Below are 18,538 nucleotides of genomic sequence, written 5' to 3' on the forward strand. Positions count from 1 at the left end.
TTAGACTTATTTAGTTTAATTAATTATTTTCAAAGAGTAAATTTTTATAATAATATTAAATTATTATTATAAGCATATTTTAAGTAAATTACTTATTATATGCTAAGCATGACAATATTTGCATTATATTTTGCAATAAGAATATTTATGATTTAATTGGTTTTATTTATAATTCCAATTATTAAAAGATGAGTAAGAATATTGTTGGTGTTCTTAACTCAAGAGAAAATGTTTTCAATTATTTATTCATTAAATTTTGAAAACCCGGCTAAGTGAATCATAGAATATTAAGCACTTCACCATGACTTAAGATTAGAATTCAAGGAGACCTATTAAGAATAGATTTCTTGTAGGCTTTGAGCATCAGGAGGATTAGCACTGCTATTCCGATTCAGAGATAAGGTTAAACGACAGGCTTTGCCTAGACAGGTGGGCTTATTTTTCAAATGTATGCTTGAGTTATTAAGCTCTAAATGTTTCATGAATTGAAAACTGTTTATCCAATAAATATTTTTGTGCGCTCTGTTATGTTTAAGGCTCGCAATTCATGGATCGATCGAGGTTCTCTTATGACCTAACACGTTGTTTGAGAATTGTGTACACTTGTTAGTTGTTTCGGTGGGTTGATCTCCATCGGGCACTAATTCATGTAAGAGGCGTTATAAGGGTGCTCGGCTGGATGTGTTCCGGAGCATGTATCATGTAAGGCCTGCCCGGGTAGCGTCCCGAGGTCAATTCAACTTGTCTGAGTTACGTCCTCAGGGCAAGTGTCATGGGAGAAAGCGATACGTCGGTGGCTAAAAGGTCCGGTATCACAGCGAGTAACTAAACAGAGTGTGACAATGGCGCGCTAATAAAATGAAATACTTTAACATGCTTAGAAGTTATTTTTGTTTTAAAACCTTCTAAGTTATGTCATGAATGATTGGATAAACTGCTTTTACGAATTGTGAAATGTTTTAAAAGTTGCAGCCCACTAAGTACATTAGTACTTAGACCCAAATATTTTCAAATGTTTTTCAGGTTGATGGCTGGTGCTGACGGGGAGAGCTGAGGCTAGGGTTCAACTCCGTGTTTTGACTTCCGCTGTAGTACTAGCCCTTATTTGTCTTTCGTTTCCTTGACTTAAGACTTTTATGTTATGACTCTAAATGATATCTTTTGATGAGCTTAGACTCTTGACTCTTAAGTATTACGATTAATGAATGTTGGTTATCCGAGACATGAAACTAAACTTGTGATCCTGAAGTTGTTATGTTTGTCGATTGATTAGTATCATTCGGATATCTGTCTTTCTTCATTCAAAGGGGCGATGCCCGATTTATCATGCCATTATTCGTATTTTACAAGGTTTTTCCCTTGTTCATTTCAATGATTTAGTTGCACCTCAGTTATAGTTATTCTTTCAGAAATTGGGGTGTGACAAACCAACTCACTGGGTTAGATTTTCACACTTAGCTTGCGGGTGCTAAGTAACCTACCTGTTTAGCTTACTGATACTAAACAACCACTGAGCTTGGTCTAAGTCTCAAGCTCGATTACAAAAACTCTTCTCACTCTTTTTAAAAGGGGGTATTGTAATATACCAACTAGGATTACTGTGTACAAAATCTCAAGTAATCGGTAACTAGGCTAGTGATTTATCAATGTGAGAATCTTAGTTACAATAAGAGAGTTTAAGTAATCAGTGAAACTGATTTTACATCATTTAAATCCTCTCTTCATCGATTCAATACTTGAAGAATATTAAGCTCTATTTGATTATCTGATGTAGCATCGGCATTGAGGATTGAATCGGAATCTTCTCTTTTCTCTCTTCTCTCTTCTCTCTCTATCTTTCTTGAGAGATCTTCTGAGCTATTTATAGGCGTCTCTGAGGAATAGATCCGTTGGCGGAGATCTTCTTCTTCAAATCCTACCGTTGGAAGATAATGTCTCTTTTCTGGCTCAGGTAGAAGGACATCTTCTTATTTGGTAAATTAAATGCTGTTGCAGAAACATTTAATGTAGGCGAGTATGTTTCCGTCCTTTTCTTGATCAGTCGTTGACTTTGATTCAATGGACCTGTTCTGATCTCAGTATCTTTCTTCAGTTGTTCAGTCTTTAGTTGAGTTTCAGTCTTTGAGAGCTTCAGTTGTAGTTGCTTCAGTTCAGTTGTAGTCTCTTCAGTTGCTTCTTTCTCCTGTAATCTTTAGTTGAGATGTTAAAGCTACGGGTTTTGGTATCATCAAAACTAGGATGGATATTTCTTCCAATCGATCTCCAACAAATTACTTTATCTATTCTCTCTTCATTTATTTTATCTTCCTTGACTTTATCTACACATTCTTAATTTGCATGACACAATTTTTTGTGACGTTATAAGCGGGGTGGAGGGAGTATTAAAATTAATACAAATTTCATTTTCCTTGATTGCATAAAAAATTAATACTTATAATTTAAAAATATTTAAATTTAAAATAATTATAATTAAACCACCATGTAAACTTTTTATAAATGAAAAAATGGCATCTATTTATTTTTTTCACCAACAAACGAAAATAAAATGAAAAAATAGTATGAAGTGTTCAACATTATAGATAAATGAGAGCGAACAAAAATTAATTTTGACACTTTAAACGATCATAATTTATTCATTTCAAATTTTTTTTATATCTTTTACATAAAATAAAAGATCTTCTCGTAATCTTTAATTTAACATTCATATTGAATATTTTTGCGTGAATTGAACTCTACTATTTTTTGAAAATGATTAAAATAGAAAAAAAAATTAAGAGATAAAATTTGGAGGGAAAAAGTGAAGAGAGAGACTATTTGGAGGTAAAATTTTATAAATTTCTTTGTTTTTTTATATAATATGTAAATTTTATATATTTCCCAATAACCATTTGTGAGATCCTCTCTCCATCCCCATTATAACATACCAGCAAAATGAGGCACGTAAATTAAGAAAATATAGAGAAAGTAATTAAGGAAATGAAGAGAAAGATAGAGAGAGTTGTGGAAAAGTAAATCAAGAGAGAGATACATGGAAGTAAATAATTTTTTCTTTTTTGAGACATTATAAATGGGACATCCAAAAAAAATGAGACCTTATAAGCATAACAAAGGGAGTATATGTATTAGAATCCTATATATAATAAGAAAATGACTTATCCTACATGACATTCTCATATCTCACTATTTCAAAAGCCCTCAACTCCCATTCATTTGCAATTATTCCTATTATATACATTCTTAAATTATACTCCCTCCGTCCCTAAAATAACTTCCTCTTTTTCCATTTTGGGACGTCCCCCAAATAACTTTCTTTTTTTTTCTTTCCATTTTTGAAAACTTACCGGTCCTACACCACCACTAATAATACTTTATTTATTCTTACTTTTCACTTTTCACCACTCCCAATACTAATTATAACACTTTTGACAACTTCCAATAATAATTATATCACTTTTTCTCCACTATCAATACACTTTACAACTTTTTATTAAAACTCGTGCCGTCCCAAAGAGGAAGCCATTTCAGGGACGAAGGGAGTATAATTTTAATTTTTATTTATATTAAATTCAATAATGCATTCAAAAGACCACCTCATATGCTTACATGTTATTATGCCCATAGTCATTTTATTTCTCTTCAGTTATGATTATATATATTCTTAATTTATATTTTTTAGTTATATAATGAAAGAGTAATTTTCTTAGTAATTTATGTTTCATTTTTTTTTTCTCCCTAAAGCTATATATGTACTAAATTCAATAATTATTATCCATAGTTGAACATAAAATATTTCAGAAAATTATTATATATTTAATCTTTGCCTATGTGGCATTTTAGAACTCATTATTTTAAAATGTTTCTATATTTCTTTATTCTAATTTTTTTTCACAAGTCGCATCTTTTATCCTATATTGATTTTTAATCAAACTCCATCTTGACTAAAGCTTATATAAATACTTCTTATCATCCTTTATATATATGTAGCACCAATTTAATTTGGTCAAATAACTTTTTAGTTGGCCAAATAAATAGTTATATTTTTATTAAAAAATTATTTAATTAATCTAATATTACTTTGACCAATAATTTAATTTAATAGTTATAAACTAACATTTTCACTCCGTGCAATGCATGTGAAATATTTTTATATTTCTATAGTTATATAAAACTGACATCAACTCAAATTTTCAGATTTATAAATATAATAAAAAAAATTATTTTAATTGAATATATTTGAACTAAATATTGTAAAAAATAATCCACAATAACAAAAATTGATATTATAAAAAGGCAAAAAAAAAAGAGTAAAAAATGAAAACAAAAATGAAAATAAAAATTAAAAAGAAATAAAAAATCTCTTTATTTATATTTTTTTCAATTCTCCTTAATTCTTATTTTTCTCCTTCATTCTTATTTTCTTCAGAACTCCTATCCCACATTTCTTTATAATCATACTCCACTATATGTGTTGTATCGCATCCTACATATATTTTGGACCTTGAATTTAATTTGGCTAATTATTTAATTAGTTGTTCAAATAAATAGTTTTACTTTTTCATCAAAATTTTAATTTAATTTGACTACTAATAATTCAGCTAATGACTAAGTGACAAATAATAGAAGTCTATATATTAGATCAATTGATCAATTAATAAATTTAATTTTCTTATATATTTTAAATTTTAATACGCTTATCATTGATAGAATACAGTTATAAAAATTAATTTTATTTACGTAAAATAATATACTATCTTATATCTTAATATAATGACAAAAATTGATATGAGATTCAAGTTATATAATTTTATTTAGATATTCAATTTGTAAAATCTAATGAAAAATTGATGTGTAATTTAAAATATGATTAAAAGATTATAAAATTTATTATCTCATCTTACATATGTTTTGCACCTTGAATTTAATTTAGATAATTAATTAATTAGTTGATCAAATAAATGATGATGTATGAAAACCCAAAAATCACTATACTCCTAATTTCAGTTGTGAGTCGGCACGGCAATAATTTAAAGCTTGCAGGGAGAGAGACGTGCAACGGTGCAAGTAACTAATTTGTTATCTTACATTTATTATTGATTAAATTTAGACCAATTTAACTTACGAACCTCGAACTATGAATAATGAATCTGTGCTAATAAATTATTGTTGTGAATTATCCGCCGCATGAAATTTATGTAGTGGAAGATTAAGACATCAAGTCGTCGATGGTATGATTTATGTGTAATACATAAAATAAAATAAAATAAAATAAAATTGCAGATAATCTATAATTTATTTTGTGAGATCCTAAAATATCCAATCTTCTTTGTAACAGAAAAATCAAAGTTACCTACGTGGCAGGAAATGAAACACAATTAAGACGCTTCTACTCCATATGGTTCGACTCATCAAAAGAAAAAATGAGGAACATTATTAATTAAACTCCAATTTAACTAAAGCATATATAATTCAAATATTTCAAAATCTCTCTGTTCTACTTCATTCTCCTTTTTTTCACAAGTCACTGATCAAATAATTATTATTGTAAAAAAGAAAAAATATTGTAAAAAAATCAGAAAAAAAGTGAGGAAAAAAAAATGCAGACAAAAAAAGAGGAAAAAGAGGAAAAAAGGAAAATAATTATTGTAAGAAAAATTAATTATTGATATATATAATTATTTGATCAAATAATTATTATTGTAAAAAAGTAAAAAACATTGTATAAAATCAGGGGAAAAAAAAGTAGGCAAAAAAAGAGAACAAAGCGGGGAGAGGGGGGAGGGGGAGAGGAAAAAAGGAAAAGAAAATGCAAGCACAAAAACAGGAAAAAAAAAAGAGAGGAGGCAATGGGTTTCAAACCCCTACCCCTTGGTATAAGCATACAAGCCGCAGTTGCCATTGCACCACATCACAGTTTTGATTTTAATTACCAAAATTTATAATACATAGATGCGTGTTAGGGTGAATCGCCGCATACCCTGCATACAACAACACACAAGGTTTTGCGTTAAATATTAGGTATAGAGAGAGAATATATTACCAAAAAAAGAATGACACATTTATAATGAGATAACTCATTATAAAAAGGTGGAACATTTATAATGAGACGGATGGAGTATAATAGTTTACATAAAATAAATCACTTAAGATTTAAGATGATGGATATTCTATAAAGTTAAACAATGAAAATGTGTATAGGTTTTGAATCTATAATTTGTATGTATAGAGTATAGTTTAAATCCAAATAGTGGTAATTGTTGCTATTTTGGTGTCAAGATTCGATTGATACATTTCTTATTCCTTTTTTTTATAAACAGTGACAACGCAAAATAAATAATTATATTTTTCATCAAAATTTAAGTTAATTTTACTAATAATAATTCAGCAAATAACTAAGTTCGTCAAATAATAAAAGTCCATATATCAGAAGGATGAATAAAAAGTTTAATTTATCTTATGTATATTTTAAATTTTAATACGTTTATCATTGATAGAATACGCTTACAAACATTGATTTGCTTTATGTAAAGTAATATACTATGTTACTCCATTCATCCCATTACAAATGTCCCACAATCCATAATGAGATGTCCAATTTTTTTTAATTTTTTTGGGGCAATATATTCTCTATCTATACCTAATATTTAAACAATTTTCATCAACCCACTTTATTTATTAATTACACAATTTTTAATCTTCGTGCCCAAATGAAATGTGACATTTGTAATAGGACGGAGAGAGTATATCTTAACAGAAGACAAAAATGGATGTGAGATTCAAATTATATATTTTTATTTAGATTTTCAATTTATGAAGTCTAATGAAAAATTAATATATAATTTAAAATCTGGTTAAAAGATTACAAAATATATTATCTCATCCTACATATGTTTTGTACCTTAAATTTAATTTGACTAATTAATTAATTAGTTGGCCAAATAAATAGTTATATTTTTCCATCAAATTTTTAATTTAATTTGATTTATCAGTTTGTCAAACAATAGAAGTTCATATATTAGAACAATGAATTAATAAATTTAACTTTTCTTATGTTGTTTTTTTAGTTTACTACTCCCTCCATACCCGATTTTCTATTTTTGGTCATCCCACATTTTAGTATCAATTTCTATTTTTAGTAAAAATAGGTGGAATCATTGCTCCACTTTAATTATTTTAACACTCACGTAAAACGTGTGACCCTTATTCCACTCACAACACACTCAACCACTTTATTAGAACTCGTGCTACTCTAAAATGGATACTAAAAGTTGAAACGGGGGGAATATTTTTTATAATTAAACATAATATAATTAAGTTTATCAAATAATATAAATTTTATGTTTTATCAATGAATTAACGAATTTTATTTTTCGAGATTAATCTTTGCGGCTCATTTCCATTTCTCAATTTATCAACAAAATATCAATTCGATATATAGATGATGTTTATATACATAATTTTTATTATACGAATTTGAATAATTGATAACTACTAAGACTTGTGTAAGACTCATATTAATTCATTAGCTTCTTTAAATTCATATATTTACTTCTTTATATTCATATATATATATATATATATATATTTATTAATAGTAATATATAGGCTTCATTTTAAAAAAGAATCCTTATATAAAAACTTTTGATGAAATTTCATCAAATAAAAATTTATATAAAAAGACAATCTATTTTGACCCTCTAACATAAAATTAATATATAGCTGGCGAAAATTGTTGTGATTATTATAGTTTGAACTGTACAACCAATTTAATTTTGGTCAAATAAAATTAATTAAAAAATAATTTATATTAATTAAGACTATTTTGTATTACTATGACTATAAATAATGTATAATATATAATTACGATGTAAAGTGATTCTCCATTAAATTTCCATGAGTTACGCGCTAATACAGTAATACATATACGAAGAAAGTCTATCCAAAATTTAACTGCATTGTTTCTATGATCATGTAGGATATATAATTATTGTATACAATAATACAAATAAGTATGTAATGTTTAATATTTATATTGTGTATTGATTTTTAAAGTATTGATTTCTAATATTTATATTTATGTTTTGTATTATTAGAAAAATAAATATAAAATGTAAATAATATATATTAAAAAAAGGGGTCCATGTGTCGCATTTGGGGCGGATTCGGATCTAAAAAATTCAGATCTAGATCTAGACCTGTTTTATAAATTGAGATCCAGATCCAGCCCAGATCCATCGGATCTAAAATTTTGAGATCCAAACCCTGAAAAATGAATCCAGATCCACAATTTTGAATCGGGTCTAATATCCATTGTCATCCCTATTTCAAAGTGCTAATCGTCAAACAATACATTATCTTTCATCCAATTTGTAATTTACTCCCTCCGATGTCATGTACGACGAACATCAAATTAAATGACATATTTAAATAAATAAATAGAATTATTAAATACAATAAAAATGTAAACAAATATAAATATATTTTAAAAATAAAATAAAATAATCAACATCATTCACTTAATAAATCTCAAATTTGAAAACGTAAATTTTCAAAATAAAAAATATCTGTAGCATAATTTAGCAAAAGATTTAACAAAATAAGCATAAATTGATGACCTTTTCAATAGTGGGTTGTGTTGAGTTTGATAAGCCGCAGTTGGCCGCCGCACCCACACAAAGAGGATAAGCGAGTTAAAAAAATTAAATAATGTCACAAGGGCGCGTGCTCACACATATATATAGGGGAGGGCTAAAATAAAAACACTTCTTAAAATATAAAATATAAACAATTTTCAGCCCTTAGATCATCAAGATCTACGGTTGATTCGTAACCCTGTTGGATGAATTCATACGTGTTCTACATAAAATTCGTACATTGAAAAATGTTTTTATTTTTATTTTAAGAAGTGTTTTCACAATTTTAAGGTAATAATCTTTGCCTTCTACCATAATTTTCTCAATGAAATAACTTGTGGCGACGTCCACCAAGACCTTCTCCGCATCAATTACTTAAATCTTCTTATATTAATTCGTCTTTATGCCTAAAATAAGTTGACTGCAAAATGAAATATCAATTACTTTAATTCAAACACATCAATATTTACAATTAATTACTCTTAAATATAAACCAAAATAAATAAATAAACAAAAAAAAAAAAACAGGTTGAAAGAGCGCACCGTTAGCAGCGAAGCGATGACGAATTAATCTTCTAACTCTAAGACTTCCGTCCATATAGCCTCTGTTGAAGATCCCCGGCGGCGGTCCGATGATGGCAACCTTCAATGTTGATAGCAGACCTAAGCATGAGAGAGATTGCGAGGGAGCGAGCGAAACATCTGGCGGATACGCTCCACCTTCTTCCCAACCTCGGAGCACTCAAGTTTGAACGATTCGGCCTTCTTCGTCCCCGCGTTTTGCTCGGCCGAATGGCAAAATCGAGAAGGAGAGGATTTCTACAACTAATTTATCGTATTGCTCGATTGGGCATTGCATCTGCCTCTGTGGCTTTTAAGGGATACTGCAGCGGCGACCTGTGAGGACTTCACTGACATTGATGGGGAATTTCCCCAAACCCATGGTGTATTTTTGGGGGGAATTGAAGAGAGTTCTCCCGGGAGAAAATGTTGATGAAAAAAAGTTTATATATTGAGAATTTTCAATTTGAATGAATCACGAGAGAGAGCATGAGAGAAAGAAAATATATGCGGGATAGAAAAAATATGGTCGTGAAATATTACCGTTAAACTATTATTTTATTCTAATACTCTATACGTCCATAAAAAATAGTTCTAATAAGAGACAATACGAATTTTAATAAAAATAGTTATTGTATTATGAGTGGAGAAATGGTCACACTTAAAAAATAGTGTTTATAATGATAATGAACTGTATTGTGAGTGGAGAATATGATCCATTATGTGATAAATAGTTTTCAAAAGTGGAAATAAACTAATTTTTGTGTACATCCCAAAATAGTAAAAAATGAACCATTTTTTATGGACGTTGGGAGTATATGGATATTTGAAATGTTGGAATTAAGACCCCATCTTTTCTTCTAATAACGAAAATAAAATACTTGAATTTAAAATTGAAGATCTAAACAGAAAATAATCTCTACCCACAAAAAGATTTTGTGAAATTAAACAAGTTTGACAACTTTTAATTTAAAACATCGTCGATAGCTCACATGGAGCATATCTACCTTTGCCTACTTTACTCGAAGAGAAATTAACTTACCCGTTTTACCCCCACAAAATCAACATATGACATTCCAAGTCCCGAGTCAATTTCCCGGAATTTGTAAGGCCCAAATGGGCCCATTATGTAAGCCCAAATATCAGACGCAGTCCTTCCTAAGCCCAGCCCACCACTGTTCGGCAAAGCTCATCAAAACTCTGTCGTTTGCATTTTTCCTCTCTACCGGCGAGAAATTATTCCATTTCCTTCACCGGTAAGCTTCTCTCTCTCTTTGCGCTTTTGATTTCTTGAAGAAACCAATCTCTTGAAAAATCCGGCATATATTGGGGCTTAAACTGGATCCGAATTGGTCGGGGATCGGATGCAGGATTCCGCTGTGATGTGGGGTTTCCTCTTAGTTGCTACTTCGATTTTGTTTGAATCTGTGATAGGGCTGTGTGTTTTTTTGATTGTTTTTGCGTTTCTAAGTGTGTGAATGTGAAGATTGATGTATTTGTGGATGTTGATCTGAAGGGGGGAAATCACGTTATTGGGTTAAATTTGATTTGGGTTTTTACACAACGGAACTTTACTTCTGATTTTTTGAGCTTGTTCGTATTGCTGATCTATGGATAAGTGAAGCAATCAAGTTGAGATCTCGACGTGCATTGTATTTAAGCAGAAAAGTGAAGAAGTTATGCCGCTATGTGGACTTAGTCAATTGAAATTATGCTGACAGATGAAACTTCCTTGGAGCTTTCTTTGTATTTAAGAATAGGTTCATTGAGTCTCTCGACCTGAATTTGGGGGTTGCTCATTGCTTCGTTATATTCTCATCACTGTCATTGGTATTTTAATGTGTTATGCTTCTTTGTTTGTGGATTAGCCTCGAATAATGTTGATAAATGATTATTGTTCTTGTAGAAATTTGATTGATTCAGGGTAAAGATGTATGATAATGTTGGACCGCAGCTTGGTGTCCCTCGGCCACCTAATGCTCAACCAAACCCTTTTGAAAATTCGTTTTATGGTGCAAGTTCGGGATTCATTAGAGGTGGACTGGGTGCTTACGGAGAGAAGATTCTAGGATCTAGCTCTGAATATGTGCAAAGCAATGTAAGTAGTGATGGAACATGAGATGACTTGGATTTTAGGACGCATTCAAGAATTTTTGTTGCAAGTCCTCATCTTATTATCTAATTGTTCTGAAACAGATCAGTAGGTACTTTTCCGATCCACAATACTATTTTCAAGTCAATGATCAATATGTGAAGAACAAATTGAAGGTCGTTCTTTTCCCATTTCTACACAGGGTAATATTTTGATCTTCTATGATGTTTTCTGTTTACTTCTTTTATCTAATTGCTTATACCTTATTATGATTTTATTCATTCAGTAGTAGCATTTCATTTATTTACATCTCATAGGGCCATTGGACAAGAATCTCCGAGCCAGTTGGTGGCAGGCTCTCTTACAAGCCCCCAATTTATGATATAAATGCCCCGGACTTGTACATTCCTTTCATGGCATTTGGTACCTATTTGGTTCTCGCTGGCCTATCATTAGGACTTCATGGAAAGTGAGTTTATTCTTGTAATGCCTTGCATTCTATTCTTGTTTATATTTCTTTGTGCCACTCCTGCAATAATAATTGGCCGTATGAAGTGAGCTTCTTGTTTATTGGTGCTTTCAGATATTGTGAACTGCATCGATTTACTGGCACCTGAACATGTTACTTATTTAGTCTATAATTTTTTTTTCTGTGTTATCTTTTCCTGGAGCCGGGAAATGTTTTGTTGGAGGTCTGCTTATTGTTTATTGGTGCTTGTGGCATCATTTTTATTCCCATTTATGGCGGGTGGAATATTTTAAGCTCACTACCAAATTTTCAAGAATGCTAGCTTAGAGCATTCAGTTTTCGTTTGCAGTCAATCTCTCTAAACTCTTTGTAAGCCCTCAAGATTATGCGGGAATAGCCCGGGTCTCATTTGTAATTTTTTAATGTTGCAGGTTTAGCCCTGAAGCCCTGAACTGGCTGTTTGCCAAGGGGCTGGTAGGCTGGGTTTTTCAAGTTGGCCTTCTGAAAATGACATTGTTGTCCTTGGGTAGTGGAGAGGCTCCTTTGCTCGACATGGTGGCGTATGCTGGATATACTTTCACGGGACTGTCTCTAGCTGTCTTCGGGAGAATTTTTTGGAGCTATGCATACTACTTCCTGTTACCGTGGACATGTTTGGGCATGGGGATTTTCTTGGTGAAGACGATGAAACGAGTCCTTTTTGCAGGTTATGATTCGACTAGGCATCATTATCTGTTGCTTTTCATTGCGTTGGCGCAATTCCCACTCCTCGTTTGGCTCGGTAACATCAGTCTTAACTGGCTTTTTTAGACACTGCCCTCAAATTGTAGCAAAGGAACATTGTTCGTATCGAATGTAACTGTATCTCATTTCATATTTCTTCTTGGATTCCATATTCAAATCCCGCCAATCTCTTCTAGTTTGAGCGATTGAACTCGCATGTGTATATCTGGATAACATGGGTGGTCAAAATGGTTTTTTAGCTGATTGGATAATTCAATATTCATCTACCGTTTTTAATTTACATTGAGGGTGTGTTTATTTAAGTGTGCGTTCTCTTTAGTTGTAAATTTATCATGGAAAAATGAAGGATAAACAAAATTTCACTCTTTAAATCCTTCCTTTCTTTTTCCACATTTCCTACTTAGCTCTTACTAATTCTTCATTTACACTACAAAGGAGAGATAATATTATCACACCATTTTTGGAGAGATAATATTATCTATTTTTTGTAATGTAAATGGGGAATGAGAAAGGGTCAAGTAGAATATGTGGGAAAAGAAAAAGAAGATTTAAAGGGTGAAATTTTGTTTAGCCTTCATTTTCCCATGATAAATTTCTCGTACTTCCCACTCACTAACGCATAACACAAATTTCATTCTCTCGCACAAAGGAGAGTGCTGATGATTTTGGACCTGGGAGTAAAAAAAATGGATGAATGAGTTGAAATGGGCCGTTTAAGCTATTAGGCCTAAAAAATTAGGATGGGCTACCAAACCAAATTAAACAATATTATTATCAAAATCAAACCATATATGACTGTGTTAATGTTATTTACTCATGTACTTATTTTCCTGGAATAAAAAAAAAATACTTCATCCGTCCCATAATAGATTATTACTTACGGATGATACAGGTTTTAAGAAATATGTTGATAGATAATGTGTTGAGTGAAATGAGTGGTTGTGGTTGAATTAATTGTGAGATTATATAGAAATGAGTTGTGGTTAAAAAGAGAAGTGAGGTCATGTCCTAAAATGAAAGTGATACTTCTCTTATGGGACGAACGAAAATGAAAAATGTGATATTTTCTTATGAGACGGGGGGAGTATAAAATAATTTTATATTAATTACATAAAATTTTTGATATATGCTTAAAATATTAAAATGATGATGATAACAAGGAAGACGATGCAAATACTGGCTTCTTCCATACTTGCGTCGAACGCAACGTGAGAAGAAATGGCTTAGTGGGTGTGGAGATAAATGGAAAATGGAAAGAGGAAGTAACTGAGGTAAAAGAAGGAGTTTAAAATTATTTAAGGCCATTATCTTAGGGCGATTTGCAAAAATAAGCCACTATTTTTCGGACTTGCAAAAATAGGCCAATTATTTTAATTTTTGGCATTTTTAGGCCATATTTGAGCTCAATTCAGCATTTATAGACCACTTTTTGGGGTCAAAATGTGGCCCAAAATAGCCTGATTGGGTACACATGTGGCCTAAAAATACCAAAAATTAAAATAATTGGCCTATTTTTGCAAGTCCAAAAAATAGTGGCCTATTTTTATTTTTGCAAATCTCCCTAAGATAATGGCCTTAAATAATTTTAAACTCTAAAAGAAGGAATCAAAAAATTATTTTCTAATCACTTTTCTTCAGTTAACCTGGTGTAAATCACTGTTTTCGATTTTTTTGAATAAAAGATTGGGGAATGTTGAGAATAATTTGTTAACATCAATTTTCACCGAAGAAGAAATCAGAAAAGCCATTTAGGATTGTGATGGCTCAAAAAGCTCAGGGCCAGATGATTTCAACTTTAAGTTTATCCAAAAATTTGGGAGGTTTTGATATTCCTAAGGTCTCTAATCCAATTAAGCTCGAAGAGTTTAGACCGATTTCTTTAATTGGATGTATGTACAAGGTCAAGCTACTTGCAAATCAAATAAGCAAAGTTTTGGATAACATTATTTCAATTAATCAGTCAGCTTTTATTAGAAAAATATAAATTATGGACATCATAGTGATAGTAAACGAGACCTTTGAAGAGGTAAGGAAAAAGAATCAAAGTTATGTGCTATTTAAACTGGATTTGGAGAAGCTTAGGATTCAGCGGATTAGGGTTATCTCTTGCACATGATGAAGTTGCTTGGATTTAACAATAAGTGATGCTTATGGATGAAAGAATGTTTTTCTTCAGCTTGGGCTTCAGTTTTATTTAATGGGAGCCCTTGTGATGAATTATAAAAACGACTGCGACAAGTCAACCCACTTTCTCTATTTATTTTCCTTATTGAGACAGAAGATTTTAGCTTATTGATTGACAAAGCAAAAGAGTCACATTTAATTTTTGGTGTCAATGTGGGTAATGATCAAGTCGAAATCTCTCACCCTCAATTTGTCGATGACACTCTTATGTTCAGAGAAGCGTCAATGGACAATATCAAGAGTGTTAAAGGGATTGTTCGGAGCTTCAAAGTAGTGTCTAACTTGAAAGTTAAGTTTTGGAAGAGTGCCTTGATGGGAATTAACACACCGGAGACTGATTTAGAGGAGTTTGCAACAATTCTTAATCGCAAAGTAGGCTCATTACCATTCAAATATCTAGGCGTATGCCGATTGGTGAGAGTCCGAGAAAGAATGCCATGTGATCACCCGTTGTGGACATTATCCGTAGAAGATTGAACCGGTGAGAAAATAGACACATTTCTTTCGGCGGAAGAATAGTTTTACTGAAGGCCATGTGTTATCAAACTTGTCCACCTATTACCTATGCCTTTTTCGGGCACCTACTAGTGTCATCCATCAAATAACTAAGCTTCAGAGAGACTTTTTGCGAGGTAGATGATTGGGAGAAAATAAAAAGATTGCATGGGTTGCTTGGGCGAATGCTTGTAAATCAAAAGACAATGGAGGTTTAGGGATTAGAAAAGTCGATTGGTTCAATAAGGCACTCCTAGGGAAATGAGGTTAGAGAATAAATGTTGAAAGCGAATCATTATGGTGTAAGGTGCTTCGCTCAAAGTATGGGAAAATGAGAAACAGTGAGGCAGAAGTTGGGGAGCTTGAAAACTGGGTAATGAAAAAAGGGTCAGTCTGATGGAAAGACATTTTTCAAATAATTGGTTTAAAGATAACATCATGAAGGTTGTAGGGAGTGGGGATAAGACTTGCTTCTTGGAAAAAAAAATCGGGTAGGAGAAAAAAGCTCGGCATATAGCTTCAACAAATTGTTTAAGGTGTCAATAGATGGAGATGTTAGTATTATTGATAATGGAGTGTGGGATGGAAATAATTGGGTTTGGGTGTGGATGCCGAGGAGGAATTTATTCGATTAAAAAATATATATATTTTTTTCTTGCTTACTCACTCTTATTGACAAGTTCAAGCCTAACCTTAATTAGAGGATGGTTGAAGATGGACGACAAATTCAAATGGAACCTACTCATCAACTTTTGAACACAAGGAAATTGACAAGAGTGTTGTTCGGGGAAACTTGGTCCATGGAGTTTTGAAGCACATTTAGTGTAACTTTGCTCTGCATAAAGCGTCAATGTTTTATCGGAAGCTTCTCTTGAATAAAATTCGACTAAGGCAAAATCTCTCGAAAAGATGTGTTCAATTGGATGATGACTAATTGTGAAACTGTGAATCATTTGTTTTTCTCATGCCTCTTTGCTCATAGAATTTGGACTAGATGTTATAATTGATTTGGGCTCGTGTACATTAGTCATGTCAATCCTAACTCGTTTTGAGCAACATTTGAAGCTATCAAGAAAGAGAAGTACTTTAGAAATATGGAAGACTTTATAGACTTGTGTGGTATGAAATATTTGGAATCACAGAAATGGAAAAGTCTTTAAGGAGTTACCAAGCAAGAGTGGAGATTTGACCGAGTTAATTAAAGTGAGATTTTAGCTTCGGAATTCTAATCTTGATTTTATAACTTCTTTGTTATAGTTTGGACTTTGGAGGATCTTCTGTGTTTTTTTGAATAAAATTTTACTAACAAAAAAAAAACAATATTGATAATAAATTAATTTAATTATTGATTTGTATTTTGTAAAAAAATCAAACATAACCAAAAAAATTATATTTTCTTTTCAAAAAAATTATATTTTTCAAATTACAAATCAAACCACACTAAATAAATACAATTTGATCAAATTTATTTTACAATTTAAACAAAACCAAACTCACCCTATAGTTCAAACTGAATTTGGTAGGGGCCGCGCGAACGCAGGCCCCCTCTAACACAAATTACGACGTAGGCTCAACCACTTGAGTCGACCTTAGGCGAGCACCTCTCCTAAGTGCAATGGAGATCACCAACCTAGGCCATGGGCCTTATGGATCGCCCATCGACCCCGTCCAGGTAAGTATGGAACTTCAATTACTTTCTTCCATTTATGTATGAGCTATTCTCACACTCCCTCTGCTTATCTTTCGATGTGGGATATATATCTAGTTTCTTTCTTCACACTATAAGAAATGCTTGCTTATTAGGCTCTCTTTTTTACTCTTATTATCAATGAGTCCAATATAAGAGAAATCAAATTAACTTTAAACACCTTAAAAGAGTATTGTAGAAGTGACATACAATTTAATCATGTGGTAGTTGCACCAAATCACAACAATTATGCTGAATTGTAAATTTGACACGACTTTACCACATTTAACACTATATTTTGATTCGGTGAAAATTATACACACCTATTTTTCAGTTTTTGCACATTTATATGTTAAAATAAAATACGTGTTTACGTAAAAAAGAGAATCAGCCACACCAACAAACTAATCAACCACACCTATATTGTGTTTGCTTGCTGCTGATTTGCGGGCCTCATGAATTAATTTGGCTGGGCTCTGCCTTCTTCATGATTTAATGAATGAGTGATATTTTTTCACAATTTATTTACCTTATTTTGAAAATTTTGGTATTGCACAATTTTGAAGTAAGTTTCTCCTTTTTTAAGTTGGACCCAATTTTAAAATCCAATGTAGATTTTAAATTATGGATGAACATTTTTTATGTGTTTTTTCTACAAAATAATGATAGGGTGGGGTTCGCCAACTTAAACTTTGAGATTGTTTTTGTTCATTAATTAATCCTATTATATACCTTTTTTATTATTATAAGTTGCGTATCGTATTTGATGTTTCATTTTGTGTCATATTTTTAATTTTGTTTATTTCTTATATATATTTTCTTCAATTTAAATGTTATATGCTTTAATTTAATTTTATGATTATTAAATGGGGCTTCTTTCATCTAATTAGAGCTCGTTTGGTGCGCGGTATGGGATAATGTGTGATATATTTAAGGAAAAAATTGCACCAAAATACACAAACTTTGCCGAAAATCCATATTTGACGCAATGTTAGGATTTTACATTTTAAAACACCAATTTAACAACTTGTTCAATTTTGACACTTTTTTCATTTCCGGCAACTGGAAAATCTGATGTGGCTATTACGTGTCATTCACTTATCCAGCGTGGAATGAAACTGACGTCGTATTGCTTGCGTGTTATTACACGATGGCGTTTAATACTCAGAAAAGACAACGTTTACTTCAAACTCTTCATATTCCTTCATGCAACTTTTCATCTCCATCTCATTCTCTCTCCGTTTCATTCTTCGATCACCCCTGTCCTCATTCCAAAACCTAAAAATCTTGACGTCGTCCTACTTCGTCGTTCTACGAGGTGGCATCGCACCGTGGAGTAATGGAGAATGACAGGTATTGCACCGTCGTCTTACTCCCTTCTTTAGCCCTTCCTAGAATATAGTTGTCAACTTAGTTCATATTGCGAGAGGGTGCAAGAATGAAGAAGTACCCAAGCCTAAAAAGGAGCAGGTAACTCTACATTAGTTCATATTATCAGTTTCCACTATACTAACAAAGTTCTTTTTTTAGGGCAAGAGAGGAAGGCCTAGGAAACCAGTGGCTGCCACAACCAAGGAAGAGAGCAACTAGAGGGTCTAAAGGGGGATGAGCAGTTGGAAGAAGTGAAGATGCAAGTGGAGAAGGCACAAGCAACTTTGGAAGAGATAGTGAACTTG

The 18,538-nt window shown here is 31.7% G+C and overlaps 1 protein-coding gene, 1 long non-coding RNA gene and 1 other non-coding gene across 4 annotated transcripts; 1 reads left to right on the forward strand and 2 right to left on the reverse strand.

The window, feature by feature from the left end:
* Positions 1 to 8,778: 8,778 nt before the first annotated feature.
* LOC130992705 (uncharacterized) lies at positions 8,779 to 10,146 on the reverse strand. The gene is made up of 2 exons (XR_009091351.1): positions 9,174 to 10,146; positions 8,779 to 9,051 (listed from the first exon to the last, which is right to left on the reverse strand). It is a non-coding gene; the product is annotated as an uncharacterized LOC130992705 (long non-coding RNA).
* A 160-nt stretch (positions 10,147 to 10,306) lies between these two features.
* Positions 10,307 to 12,778, forward strand: LOC130992659 (uncharacterized). Of its 2 annotated transcripts, none has more exons than XM_057917395.1 (5): positions 10,307 to 10,447; positions 11,098 to 11,289; positions 11,388 to 11,486; positions 11,601 to 11,752; positions 12,184 to 12,778. In XM_057917395.1, the coding sequence occupies exons 2-5, from the start codon at positions 11,122 to 11,124 to the stop codon at positions 12,560 to 12,562; spliced, it is 798 nt and encodes a 265-aa protein (XP_057773378.1). In that variant the 5' UTR covers positions 10,307 to 10,447; positions 11,098 to 11,121; the 3' UTR covers positions 12,563 to 12,778. The 2 variants fall into 2 exon arrangements, with proteins under 2 accessions (XP_057773378.1, XP_057773380.1); XM_057917397.1 differs by having other exon boundaries at positions 10,434 to 10,575.
* A 3,917-nt stretch (positions 12,779 to 16,695) lies between these two features.
* Positions 16,696 to 16,855, reverse strand: LOC130996305 (U1 spliceosomal RNA). The gene has a single exon (XR_009092490.1). It is a non-coding gene; the product is annotated as a U1 spliceosomal RNA (small nuclear RNA).
* Between the last annotated feature and the right edge of the window lie 1,683 nt (positions 16,856 to 18,538).

The sequence above is a fragment of the Salvia miltiorrhiza genome, chromosome 7, assembly GCF_028751815.1.
Source record: "Salvia miltiorrhiza cultivar Shanhuang (shh) chromosome 7, IMPLAD_Smil_shh, whole genome shotgun sequence".
Classification (NCBI taxonomy): Eukaryota; Viridiplantae; Streptophyta; class Magnoliopsida; order Lamiales; family Lamiaceae; genus Salvia; species Salvia miltiorrhiza.

Excerpts from the sequence above, each read along its gene's own strand:
- LOC130992659 (XM_057917395.1), top strand. The coding sequence starts at position 11,122 with ATGTATGATAATGTTGGACCGCAGCTTGGTGTCCCTCGGCCACCTAAT. Across the intron at positions 11,487-11,600 it reads TTTTCCCATTTCTACACAGG|GGCCATTGGACAAGAATCTC; the intron begins GTAATATTTTGA and ends TACATCTCATAG. Across the intron at positions 11,753-12,183 it reads TCATTAGGACTTCATGGAAA|GTTTAGCCCTGAAGCCCTGA; the intron begins GTGAGTTTATTC and ends TTAATGTTGCAG.